Source organism: Diabrotica undecimpunctata, chromosome 4 (genome assembly GCF_040954645.1).
Source record: "Diabrotica undecimpunctata isolate CICGRU chromosome 4, icDiaUnde3, whole genome shotgun sequence".
Classification (NCBI taxonomy): domain Eukaryota; kingdom Metazoa; phylum Arthropoda; class Insecta; order Coleoptera; family Chrysomelidae; genus Diabrotica; species Diabrotica undecimpunctata.
In genome coordinates this window covers 161,912,599-161,924,903 of record NC_092806.1, presented here as the reverse complement: position 1 = coordinate 161,924,903, position 12,305 = coordinate 161,912,599, and the positions used below count along the sequence as shown (strand labels likewise).

Below are 12,305 nucleotides of genomic sequence, written 5' to 3'. Positions count from 1 at the left end.
TGGATTTTTCCTAATTGCATTCCTAACTGCAGGATTCTTCTAATGCAAAGAACCTAGAATTTGCTAGACTGTCATACTGACATATAATGTGCTCTGCTGTTTTTTCTTCGAGGTGACAATCATCTGCACAGGTCAATATCTGATAATCCCATCAGCTTCAAGTACCTATTCAGTTTACAGTGTCCTGTTAGAAGACCTACTACGGCTTTGACTGTTTTCCTGTCTTTGCTTATTAGGTCTGCCGTAAATTTTGGCGAATGTTCTGTAATGAACTGTTTCGCGTGTCTTTGTCCTGGTGAATTCCTCCACCATTGCAAAGATTTGTGAGCTACCCACTTCCTTTTATCCGTTCTTATTACCGTCTTTGCAACGCTGCAGAAGGGTTCCGGTCCAATGAATGGCATTGATGAGCCTTGTTTGGCCATTTCATCTGCTTTTTCATTGCCCTTATGACCCTCGTGTTCCGGTACCCAGGCTACCGTGACCTTGCTATGGTCTCCTAGTTTATTTAGGGCACACACACAATCCCATACTAGCTAAGAATCGACCTCTACAGAATTGAGTGCCTTAAGCGCTGCGTGACTCTTTGTGAATCTATGGGGCAGTGAATGACAATGGAGTATGGAAAAGACGATACAACTTCGAACTTTATAGAATATACCAGGAACCTGATATCGTAAAACATATTAAGATAGGACGTCTGAGGTGGATAGTGGGCTCAATGAATCCCCTTGTCTTATTCTGCTGCCTATTTCTATAGGTTCTGTAAGTTGTCCATCTATTCTGACTTACATTTTGTTGTTTTGGTAGATGTTTTCGATAGTTTTTATAATCTTTAGGGGGATTTCTCTATTATGCAGAAGATGGATTACATCTTTGAGTCTTAGTCTGTCTAAGGCTTTCTTTAGGTCAATCAGACACAGAAATGCTGGTCTATTATACTCTAGTGATTTCTCAGTAATTTGCTTTATAACAAATATTGCGTCTGTTCACGATCTTTCACTACGAAACCCCTGTTGTTCATCTGCTAAACTTATCCTCTGATTTATTAACAATAATTGTAAAATTTTAGTTGTAAGTTTTAGCGTAGTATTTAACAAGTTTATACCTCTGTACTTTTCTGGCTGTTTTTATCTCCTTTTTTGAATAGTAGAATTACTTCCTTAGCCGAGGTTAAGATATTAGATTTAATTTTTGCTCAGCTCTCTTCGACTCCATCACTTTCTGTAATATTTAGCTTTAGCTCTTTGAGCAATTTTATATCTATAAATACACGCCAGATGCATTTTTATGACTTTACCATGAGTGTTTTTACAAAGGGTAGTTAGCCGAACACTGAAAGACTAGAAGTTTTCTGACCGGAGTTTTTCTCACTTAAGAGGAATTAAGTTTCCTCAATTATTTCCGTGCTCACAGTTCTACTGATCTTCAGTCGACCTAGTATCATTCGTTATCTAACAGAGAATATCGCGTTAATAATTGGAAAAAAAGTCTTATATCGGGGAAGATCACATATTTGTCAGAAAATTGGCAAGAGAATTGATCTTCTTGGAGGCAGATTAGTTGACTTAAGTACACTATGATCTTTAGTGCAGCGGAATTGGTAATTAGGCAATTTCATATAAGTTAGAACCTGATAACGTATGGAATTATTGCTTTCATTTTAAATCCATTCAGAAAGAAATGGTGATTATATATTATATCTCTCAAATACTATATAGATTGACAAAAACATCTCTAAAATATGTGCTACACAAGAGGCAGTAAATCACCATGAGATAACTTGGTAAAAGAAGAAAAAGGTCGATTGCAATAATTGCACAAATATTTGTAGGTATACGTGCTCGATGACGGGTGGTCTATTAAAGTATTTATCAGATGATTCATACAGTAGAATTTAATCACCACTTGATAAGCTCAATAACTTCGATGCGTTAGCACATTGTTTACTAAATTCCAGAGTACATAGCACACTGTATTTTTATGTAGGTACTATGCTAAATTCCAATTTAAAATACGCAAAGGCGTGGTACTTTTCCGAAAGTTTTCGGCTCAGTCCTTAGAGGGCACTGCACCAAATAAAATTACTGCTTTATACCTAAGGTGACCTAAGTCATAGCCACAGAACACGTTTGAAAATAGTTTTACATCGACTGAAGATCATACACACAAACAGTAACTTCCTAAGAAAATATCCATAATCTCATCTTGTTTGAAGAAGAATAAAACTGATTTTCAGCACCAATTGGTGACGACTAATGAAATATACTCTTTCCATCGTTAGATAGGGATATTGAGAAAATTATTAATAATTGCAGTTTGTTGTGCTTCAAGAGCGTGGTGGTTTTAGGCCTGGTCGATCAACAACAGACCAGATCTTTGTGCTAAGGCAAATACTGGAAAAAACCAATGAATTCAATATCGACACATACCATCTTTTCGTAGATTTTAAATCAGCCTATGATAGTGTCCTAAGAAATAAATTGTATGAAGTCATGGATGAATTCCACATCCCCGATAAACTGATAAGATTGGTTAAGGCTACAATGCGTAAAGTTGTTTGCAAAGTCGAAATACAGGGAAATACAATCACAGGCATTTGAAACGCATGTTGGGCTGTGACAGGGAGATGCGCTGGCGTGTCTCCTTTTCAACATAGCTTTGGAAAAGGCGGTCAGGGATGCCCAAATAGACAGCAGAGGAAACATTTTTAATAAATCATCCCAAATTTTGGCATATGCAGATGATGTTGATCTAGTTGCCCGCACAACACGCAAGCTAGAAGAAATGTATACCACCTTGTCAAACGCCGCAAAAAATATGGGCCTGCAAGTAAATGAAAATAAAACTAAGATAATGGCATCAACACCCAACAATAGAGCCAGAAACATCGGCCACCAATTCACGGTTGATAATTCTACCTTTGAAGTGGTGGACAAATTCACATACTTAGGCTCCTTGATCACCAAGGAGAACGTCATGACGGAAGAAATCAAGCGAAGAATAATCCTAGCAAACAAATGCTATTTTGGACTGAGTAGACATATGAGAAGCAGAAACTTAAGCCAAAAAACAAAAATAACCATATACAAAACCCTTATACAACCAGTGTTGACATATGGGTCGGAGACATGGACCATTTCCAAGGCAGATGAAAATCTCCTGCTTATATTTGAACGAAGGATCCTGAGAAGAATATTTGGTGGCATCTGTGAAAATGGTGTTTGAAGAAGGAGGTACAACTACGAGATATATCACAGATATAAACATATATTTGGTGGTAAAGACGTAGTATCCTTTATAAAAATAGGAAGACTAAGATGGGCAGGACATCTGGCAAGATCACAGCAGAACAACCCTCCTAGAAGAATCCTTATGTCACAACCTGTGGGAAGTAGGGGTAGACCAAAACTCAGATGGAGGGATGGTGTAGATGAGGATGGTAGACAAATAGGCGCAGCAAACTGGCAACAGTTGGCAATAGATAGAACTGACTGGCGTAATAGACTTGGGAAGGTCGAGGCTCTTTTATAGGGCTGTAGCACCAATGATGATGATGATGTGCTTCAAGAGCAGAACCTATTCAGGCAACAGTTATACCATGTGGCAAGGGAAATAATTTCTTTGAAGGGGTTCATGCTGATTTTTTATGGTCCACTTAGAGGTAAAATGATAATAATCATTATATATTCTTATTCAAAATGACCAGAAGCATTCATAATGAATCTGACAGACTCCTTGGCAACAATAAGTAAATTTAGAGAAGTATTTGCTAGGTTTGCTCTACTAAAGATAGTTTGTACAGATAACGGACCTCAATTCATTTCGGTGGAATATTTGTCTAATAATTTAATTAAACACATAACTTCTCCACCTTATCACCCCCAAGCAAATGGTTTTGCTGAAAATGCAGTTAAGACATTAAAGAGTAGTGTTAGAAAGATTATTAAGGAGGACATTGGTGATAACATGTCATTGGAGGTTGCATTACAAAGATATTTATTTCACTTTAGAAACTCATACATGTTTACACAGGTGTTATACCTTCAGATTTTATTTTTAAACGTAAGATTAGAAACCGTTTTGATTTGTTATGGGAAAATAAAGATCAGAAACTGTTACATGTAAAAATGAAAAGGGAAGAAAATTTTGAAAAGGGGATAGAGTGCTATTAACAGATTATAGGTATCCTAATAAAAGGAAATGGGTATGAGTTATAAATGGGGTTTTAGGAGATAGGCATTATATTTGTGAAATTGCTAATGTTTTGCCAGTACGGTCAAAAATACTTATTAAAGTTCCCGATCGCTTGGATCTTTAGAGGGGAGGTATTGTAGTATCTTAGGAAATACATCGTGTTAACTTAGTTTTAAGAAATATGACAGAAGTAGAAGGATTGGTCCCCGCCAAGCGAAAGAATAAGAGGTTAGCTTGGCTCCTTATGTAGAAGCTTAGATCGTAGTCAGTTTTGTATTTTACAATTTAATAATAAAGTGTTAAACGCTAATTTAGAGCCTATTTGTGTTAAAGTGTTGTGACCGAGGAGCAGAAAACATCTCAGCTACATTTTTTTCTACAACGTACAGATTTTTGGTAAATCATTTTTTTTTTCGTTCTCCCCCCCCCCCCCCTTACGAGAAGGCGTTTTAGAGAGAAGCCGGGGGATAAACGTGGTAAACTACTTTGCATCTTTTTTAGAATTCCAAAGTTGATATTCTCAGAAAAATTCAGCTTGTTTGTATGCTTTTTAGAGGTCAAATCTGTGACGACTTTGTTTTTTGAGGATGTCTCTTAATATCACTCTCGGAGCCAGGATGTTCGCCTTCGACCTGGGCCACTTCTGGCAATTTTGCCTTGTATTATGAGGTGTAGAAGGTTATACCTCTCTGGATGTCTCAATACATGGCCAAAATATTATATTGAATTGAACAAAAGGTGGTTAATAATCTGAACAAATTAATTTTTTAAATAAAAAGCCTCACAATTATTTTGTGCGGCTGGTTTTCGTACAGGCAATAAAATAAAACATAATTGTTTAACATTTATTTAAATTTTATCAATATATCACATCTGCTTCAAGGGTTGCAATCCTAAAATGGTCATACCATTACCCAACAATTCTCTGGCAGTCTTAAACAATAATAATCTTTGGGATGCTACATCTGGATCCATTCCTTTTACTTTTAAAGTTTTAAATGCTTTGTTGATGTGGTTACTAAAAATAGAAAATCGGGAATAAATCCATATTGACTTGTACTAAAACTGTACTGATTAAAGGCATAAAAACAAAGTAACTGTAGGAGAGACAGAACGGGACATTATGAATATGAAAAAGAGTTCGACACAGTCCACCATAGAAAACTAACTGGTATAAAATATAACAGAAATTAAAAGGAAAGAAACTTACCACAAATGAAACAGGTAATTCACCAAAACGTACGCCTCTAATTGGTCATTGGCTTGATAAAGAACCTCGTGAAACCTCGCCAAATCTTTTAGTAAAGCTATGGTTTCACGTTCAAACAGCATTTCAGGAACGCATTCTTTAGCTGGCATCATTCCGGAATTTATTTCTAAATTATATAATCGGCAGTGTACGTATTGGAGCTTTATACCAGTGTCTCCTTGTGCCTAAAAAATAGTCAAGAAATTGAGACAATAAAATGATATTAATAGTCTAACGTAAATTAAATAATAAAAAGGTCCATTTCATGTTCACTATTTAAAATATAGGAGAAACTTTTAAAGTTTTCATCTCCCAATTAAATACGCATTATATGCTGATGACCTTGCACTCTTTTGCAGAGGAAAAAATATCGAAACAACCTGTCAACTAATGCAAACATCCATTGATAAAAAAGAAAGGTGGTCAAGGGATTATGGGATTTCCTTCTCATCTCAAAATACTAAAAGGAAATTTGGCAGAAAAACGACAAAAGATAATACAACTTTGACATACAACAGAGTATTACTAGATGTTATTGATCATCATAAAGTCTTAGGACTGACCTTCGACTCCAGACTTACTTGGAATACACACATACAGAAACGAAATTCAACTGCTTAAAAAATATTAATATCCAAAAAAGTCTAGCATGTTTCCAATGAGGAGCTGACGAAGAGGTATTGCTTACAGTTTACAAACCAATATTTAGTTACCTCAAATCTTGCTGCCATGAGTTGTACTGACCTTGGTGACAATCTAAAATGATCTTTTATTATTTCTGGTGTGAAATGGTCCTTGTTGCACCCGTATCTATCAAAAACGATATTTATTTATTACTGATACGACCATCCATGTATATGCTATAAACTCAACAAGAATACGTTATGTTAACAGCAATTAAACGTGTTTTACACCTCTTCTTACAAATTGAAGATTGCTATTGTATGTCTACCCATTCTAGTTTTCCGTATGCTAAGTTCTTGCAGTTGATTTGAAGGTTTTTTCAGCATCATGTCACCAATTATTTTCCGAAACATTTATTGCAGATATTCATTGTTTTGTTCGTCTCTTCCAACGGTTCGATCTCAATGATTCCGTGAAATGTGAGTAGAAAATTTCGTGGGCCAAGTGCTTCATATAATAGCAAGAGATAAGTTACCAATTGGCAAAAGAAGTATCGGGCGACCGCGCAAAAGATGGAGTGACAACCTTCCATAGAGGTATTAATTTGCCAATGAACAAGCAGAAATGCTTATAAAGAGAAAGAAGAAGAAGTGCTTCATATAATAATTCTTGTTTTGCAAATGTAAAGCTTTCTCTGAAGCTATTAAGATGTCAGACTCTACTGCATAAGCCAATTGCACCATAAAGCAACATCTGCTTCAAATTCGTCGTCTAGAAACTTGTTCTGTGGTTTTTCTAGAAGTTTCATTGACTTGCTTCACGATTGCCTTGTTTCCTGACTAGAATTGAATGTTTCAAAGTCTTTTTCATTAGTGATAAAAATGTGCTTCAATAATTCTTGAAGGGACTTTCTGAAACCACTGCAATCTCCATTAAACTGCTTTTAATATCACTTGCGACATAAATATGTAATGTAATAAAGTAATGTTAAAACAATCTTTCATATTATCTAAAATACTTACACAAAAACTATTACAACTAAAACATCTTTTTACATGTCATATATAATATCCAGAAGTATGCAACTATCAAAATATGCCTGAGCTGTGAATTCTATTAGTCCGGAAGCTCGTTAGAATACAAATTTATGAAAGCTGAATCAATATCGATATACTTTGAGGCTCTTACCTGTAAAGCTTGATCCCAAGCAAATTCATAATCTTTCTGTCGTCGCCTCTTCAAATCATTAACAATAATACAAGATATGCCCAAAATATCAGCAGCCACACCATCCTGAATTTTTGCTTTAGTTGCTAAAAACAATGAACTTTAAAAAAGTCAATAGAACCTCTTCCTGTTTCAACTTGTTTTTGAGCAAGTTTGTGAATTATTTGTTAAATATTGATTACAAATTTTTACTTACTTGGTGACTCTATTTGCTTCTGAATCATTTTATCCCTACATTCGTCTAAAATATCATTCAAAAATATGGCATTTCCTTTTCTGGAGCTCATTCCCTGTACTCTACCAAACTTAACATGAGTCAGTCGATTGGCCCAAGGCAAATCCATTCTGTACAAAATCTTTGTTAAGTTATGGAAGTGATCAGTCTGGCTATTATCTACCACATAATACATTTTGTCAAAGTTGAATTTTTTGAATCTGTCTATGGCAGCTGCTATGTCTCTTGTTAAATACAAACCTGAACCGTCACTCTTTACTACTGTGACTCTCCTATCATCTAAAATAAATTTACAATGTTAAAATGGCTACCTCCCTTGCAACATCTTTTGCAAATTTTTATTGCCTTGGATGAAAAAAAAGATGGTGTCATCACTTGGCTCTACAGACTGTCCAGTCTATGTTAATATATATGTCTATGTTTGAATTGCAAGAATGGCTATAGGTGTTACTGTGATAAAAATGTAGTGACACTAAATCTAACAATTGAGTCAATCTGAATCTTACCTATAACTGTCGATTCCTTCCCATCTTTATCTTTATGAATAATATTCTTTTTCCTTAGAATCTCTAATATATCTTCAAGTTCTGTAGCATTATAATCAGATTCGTAATTATAAACATCAAACTTAATGCCCAGTCTCTTATATGTTTCTATTAAATCATTTTTTGAAAATTCCATTACACTTTTCCAAAACTTCAATTCTTTCTCAGACCCACTCTCCAATTGTGCAAATATGTCTTTTGCCCTTTGTAAAAAGTTTGGATCCTTTTCGGCCATAGTGTTAGCATGTACATAACTTTGATACAATAACTTCAGTGGATTTTTTTCAATATCTTTAATAGTATACTTCAAATCTTCTACCCCTAATTTGATAAAACCATACTGAGTACCCCAGTTTCCTATATAATTTAACCTTGTTACTTTATTACTCAAGAAATGATTTAAGTTACCAAGAAAGTTACCAATGATAGTAGACCTCAAATGGCCGAAATGAAAAGGCTTTGCGATATTTGGAGAGCTGTAGTCTATGACGACATTTCTAGGTTTGTCGTTAAGGTCTGGGGAAGCACTATTTTCCATTACATCTTTAACAAAAATGTATTTGTCTATCTCAAAAGCAATCCTTCTGTTTGCTCGATCTCGTACAACTTGTACATTTTTTATAATGTCGTCTGGCTGTATTTTCAAAATTTCTGTAACATTAGTAACACCTAGTTGTTTTTCTAAGATATTAAGAGGTAAACTAAGTTCTATTTTATCTTCAGCAGTGTTTCCTAATCTTATTAAAGGCTGTAGTTCCAAAGCCGATAACTTTCTTGAATTATGTAGACAATCTATTACCTACAAGAAACATAAATAAGCTTTCTAAGACTTAATATATTTAAAAAAGCGGCACCTTTCTACCTAGATATAACTTTAATTTTGTTGACATATTTTAACAAAAACAAGGAAAAAATCATTCTATATTTCTATTGCCCTTAATAATAGGTTATAATAGGCACAGTACACAGCCTTCTAGTAAGGTAAGTCACATAGAAAGATTTTGGAGAGAGTTTCTAGCGCCAACTGCGGACGGGCCGAAACTAATTTCATTTGCCGGCAAATTTAAAACGTAGGTTCTGAATTTTAGGCGGCAAATTAAAAAAATATGCTCTGAATTTTAGGAGACAAAATTCAAAATGTAGGCTTTTAATGGAAAATAAATATAGTCATAAAATAAGAAATAAAAATATATTCTCTGTCCAAAAATACAGTATACACTAACATAATATCAGAGAGACAGACTTATGGTACAGAAAAGTTTTTATTATTTTATGACTAGCTGTTTTTCATTACATTAACAAACCAAAGTCCTGAAAACAACAAAATAAAACACAGATATCCTGACACTTGTTTATTTGTATAATTTTCTTTGGTAAAGTATTGGCAAACAAATATCCTTCTCCTCCTAATTGCTTAAGCCCTTGTCAGGGAGTGGGTGGGGGCACTCTAAACTCTAAATATTGTTAGCTTGCTGTCTTCATTGGCTGTGATTCTGTACCAGATGGGCAACTCCATGTAGAGGTTTTTCCGCCAATCTTCATTTAATCTTCCCATTCTGTTGGAGATCTTCCTATTGATAAACAAATATAGATATAGACAATGTTTTTATATAACCCCATTTGTTATTAGCAAAGGCAAAGGCGTGGATTACAATGTGGCCACTAAACACACATTTTTTTTTTTTTCGGTGGATACTCAAAATTCTGTATAAGTTATTGTAAATTGAAGTGATTTTAGTAAAATTACAATAACAATTATTGTTTATTATTCTGAGGCTGTCATAGCGGTGGTCATAATTCCAACTGACATGACTAGTAGCGCCGTGCCATTACAAACGGCTGGGCCTATGCAATTCACTCTCCCCACTTGTCCTATACCACTTACACTATTAAACTCGGTTCGCTTAGCTCGGGCATATTTTGACAGATTCATTGTCGGAAACCTACAACACAACAATTCCTACTTCTCAGTATTAATAGCTCAAGTATCCTGCTATTACAGACTTCTTTCTTTAAAAAAAGAAGAATTATTCCAAATAGTGGAAGTGTATACTAAACCCATAAAATATTTCCTGTATATTTAAAATATATTTGAGTTGTTACAATTTAACATATTTTAGTAAATATTTGTATTATTCGCGTTGTTTATTTTTAATATAGTTTTATTAAATTGTATTTAATATAGTTTTATTGCTTAATTCTTTTGTTAGTTCTATTTAGTTAATTAGTTATTTTGAATTTTATTATTATGGATAGTCAAAGTTTTCCATTTGTTCCATCAGCTAATGCGTTGGTAAGTTTTTCTTTAATAAATATGATAAAATGTTCTTTAAAAGTTAATATTTTTAGATGAGTAAGGATGCTGTTCCTAAATTACAAGGTAATGAAACTGCACAGCGGTTTATTCAAAATGCCTATAATTTTTTTTTAAATTATTTGCCGAATGAAAACCCTGTTGAGGTAAGTTGAGGTAACCCTGTTAAAATGTTACAAATGTTCTTAATATCAAAAACATTTCAGTTAACATCCAAATGTCTGAAGGTCTCAGAAAAAAGTGTGCGGAAATATAAAGATGGTCCTAATACAACCCTCAAGTTAAAGAAGAAAAGTCGCAAAAGAAAATTAACGACTGACTTAAATCATAGTGTCAAAAATCAAATTCGCTTAGAAATTTATCGCATGTATGAAGAAAGTAAGTTTCTATTTTATATAAAAAATATATTTTACAAAAAAGTTAGGCAAATTTAGTTTATATCGTTAAGTTGCGCCAAATGTAGGCAACCAACTTAAAGTTTTTAAACTTTTTATTATTAATTAATTCTGCTAGAGTTAAGTATAATTTTGTTTTGTGTTGCTGATTGAACCTATATTATTAGTAATTAAATAATTACGTAAACTGTCAACTATCTGAATTTTGCATGTATTTTAGTTTGTTTGAGTATATAGTTGTTACGGCTTCGTATATTGACACTCTTTCCGAGAAAATTTACAACTCGGCAATATAAACTACCTAAAAATTAATAATTGTTTTAGAGTTGCCTCTTACAATATCTAGTCTGCTGAAGGTTTTAAGAGACAAATTTATTTATGAGGGAGGAAAAACAAGCCTCTTTCTGATCTTGAAAGAAATAGGATTCAAATACAAAATAGACAGGCCACAAAAACATTTCATGGAAGTTCCTCACGTAGTACAGATGAGGCATAATTTTTTAAGGATTTACCATGAAAATGACCAAAGGGGAGTTTACAAAAAGCCCTTAATTTTTATAGACGAAACATGGATATTTTCTTCTGGATCCGTTAGAAGATCTTGGCAGGATGGGACAAATAAAGGAATAAGAAAAAGAAGCGGTGATGGTGTGAGGTAAGTAAATAAATATGTTTTCTTATATAATTTATTAATTCTCTTAACTGACTAAAATGGGTTTTTTTTTCTGTTCCAGGACTTTAGTTCCAAAACTAATAAAGTATATTTTTTACAGAAAGCATATTTTCATTACATGTAAAGAAATTTGTTTTTATTAGATCGAATTATTTGTGTTGTAGGTACATAGTTTTACATGCAGGCTCAGAGCATGGGTTTATAAACGGAGCAAGTTTAATTTTTAAATCGGGCTCCAAAACGGGAGACTATCATGGAGAAATGGATGCTGATATTTTCGAGGGTTGGTTGGAGAAAGATCTTCTACCAAGATTGGAGGAACCATCAATGATCATCTTTGATAATGCTAGTTATCACAGTCGGCAAGTAAATAAATGGCCAACCCAATCTTGGAAAAAAGAAGAATTGGAAGGATGGCTTAGAAGTAAAGGCATTCTATTTCCACTGCATACTTCTAAGACAAATTTATTAAATATTATTAAAGCTCTTCCCAGATCTCCAAAACATTATGCTGTAGATGAGATAATTAACAAAGCTGGTCATGAAGTACTTCGTTTGCCTCCCTATCACTGTCACTTTAATGCTATTGAAATGGTGTGGAGTCAAACGAAACGGTTTTATGATCAGCACATATTGGGGAATAAAAATGTTTTAGAAGTTTGGGCAACAGCTATCAATAATGTAACTAGGGAGCAGTGGAAAAATTATGTTCGCCATACCCATAAAATAATTATAGAGAGTTACGAAAAAGAAAAGGTTGTTTTATCAACCAAAGTGCAGCCTTTGGTAATAGATATAGACGAGGAAACATCATCTGACGAAGATAAGGAAAATTTTGGGGATTAG

General features: G+C 34.0%; 2 protein-coding genes across 2 annotated transcripts; one reads left to right on the top strand and one right to left on the bottom strand.

The window, feature by feature from the left end:
• Window positions 1-5,028: 5,028 nt before the first annotated feature.
• ArgRS-m (arginyl-tRNA synthetase, mitochondrial) lies at window positions 5,029-9,036 on the bottom strand. Its single transcript, XM_072528208.1, has 6 exons — window positions 8,932-9,036; window positions 8,039-8,876; window positions 7,494-7,811; window positions 7,259-7,383; window positions 5,408-5,631; window positions 5,029-5,215 (listed from the first exon to the last, which is right to left on the bottom strand). The coding sequence occupies exons 1-6, from the start codon at window positions 8,965-8,967 to the stop codon at window positions 5,065-5,067; spliced, it is 1,692 nt and encodes a 563-aa protein (XP_072384309.1). The 5' UTR covers window positions 8,968-9,036; the 3' UTR covers window positions 5,029-5,064.
• Window positions 9,037-10,325: 1,289 nt separating this feature from the next.
• LOC140439026 (uncharacterized) lies at window positions 10,326-12,305 on the top strand. The gene is made up of 5 exons (XM_072528657.1): window positions 10,326-10,370; window positions 10,427-10,537; window positions 10,598-10,769; window positions 11,111-11,441; window positions 11,624-12,305. Exons 1-5 carry the CDS (start codon window positions 10,326-10,328, stop codon window positions 12,303-12,305), a joined length of 1,341 nt encoding a protein of 446 aa, XP_072384758.1.

Bases quoted from the DNA above. Each gene is read 5' to 3' on its own strand.
- ArgRS-m (XM_072528208.1), bottom strand. From the start codon at position 8,967: ATGTCAACAAAATTAAAGTTATATCTAGGTAGAAAG. The intron at 8,877-8,931 runs GTGCCGCTTTTT...TGTTTCTTGTAG, and splicing joins AGTTATATCTAGGTAGAAAG to GTAATAGATTGTCTACATAA. The intron at 5,216-5,407 runs GTAAGTTTCTTT...TTCTATTTTTAG, and splicing joins AATTACCTGTTTCATTTGTG to TAACCACATCAACAAAGCAT.
- LOC140439026 (XM_072528657.1), top strand. From the start codon at position 10,326: ATGGATAGTCAAAGTTTTCCATTTGTTCCATCAGCTAATGCGTTG. The intron at 10,538-10,597 runs GTAAGTTGAGGT...AAAACATTTCAG, and splicing joins CGAATGAAAACCCTGTTGAG to TTAACATCCAAATGTCTGAA. The intron at 11,442-11,623 runs GTAAGTAAATAA...TTTGTGTTGTAG, and splicing joins AGAAGCGGTGATGGTGTGAG to GTACATAGTTTTACATGCAG.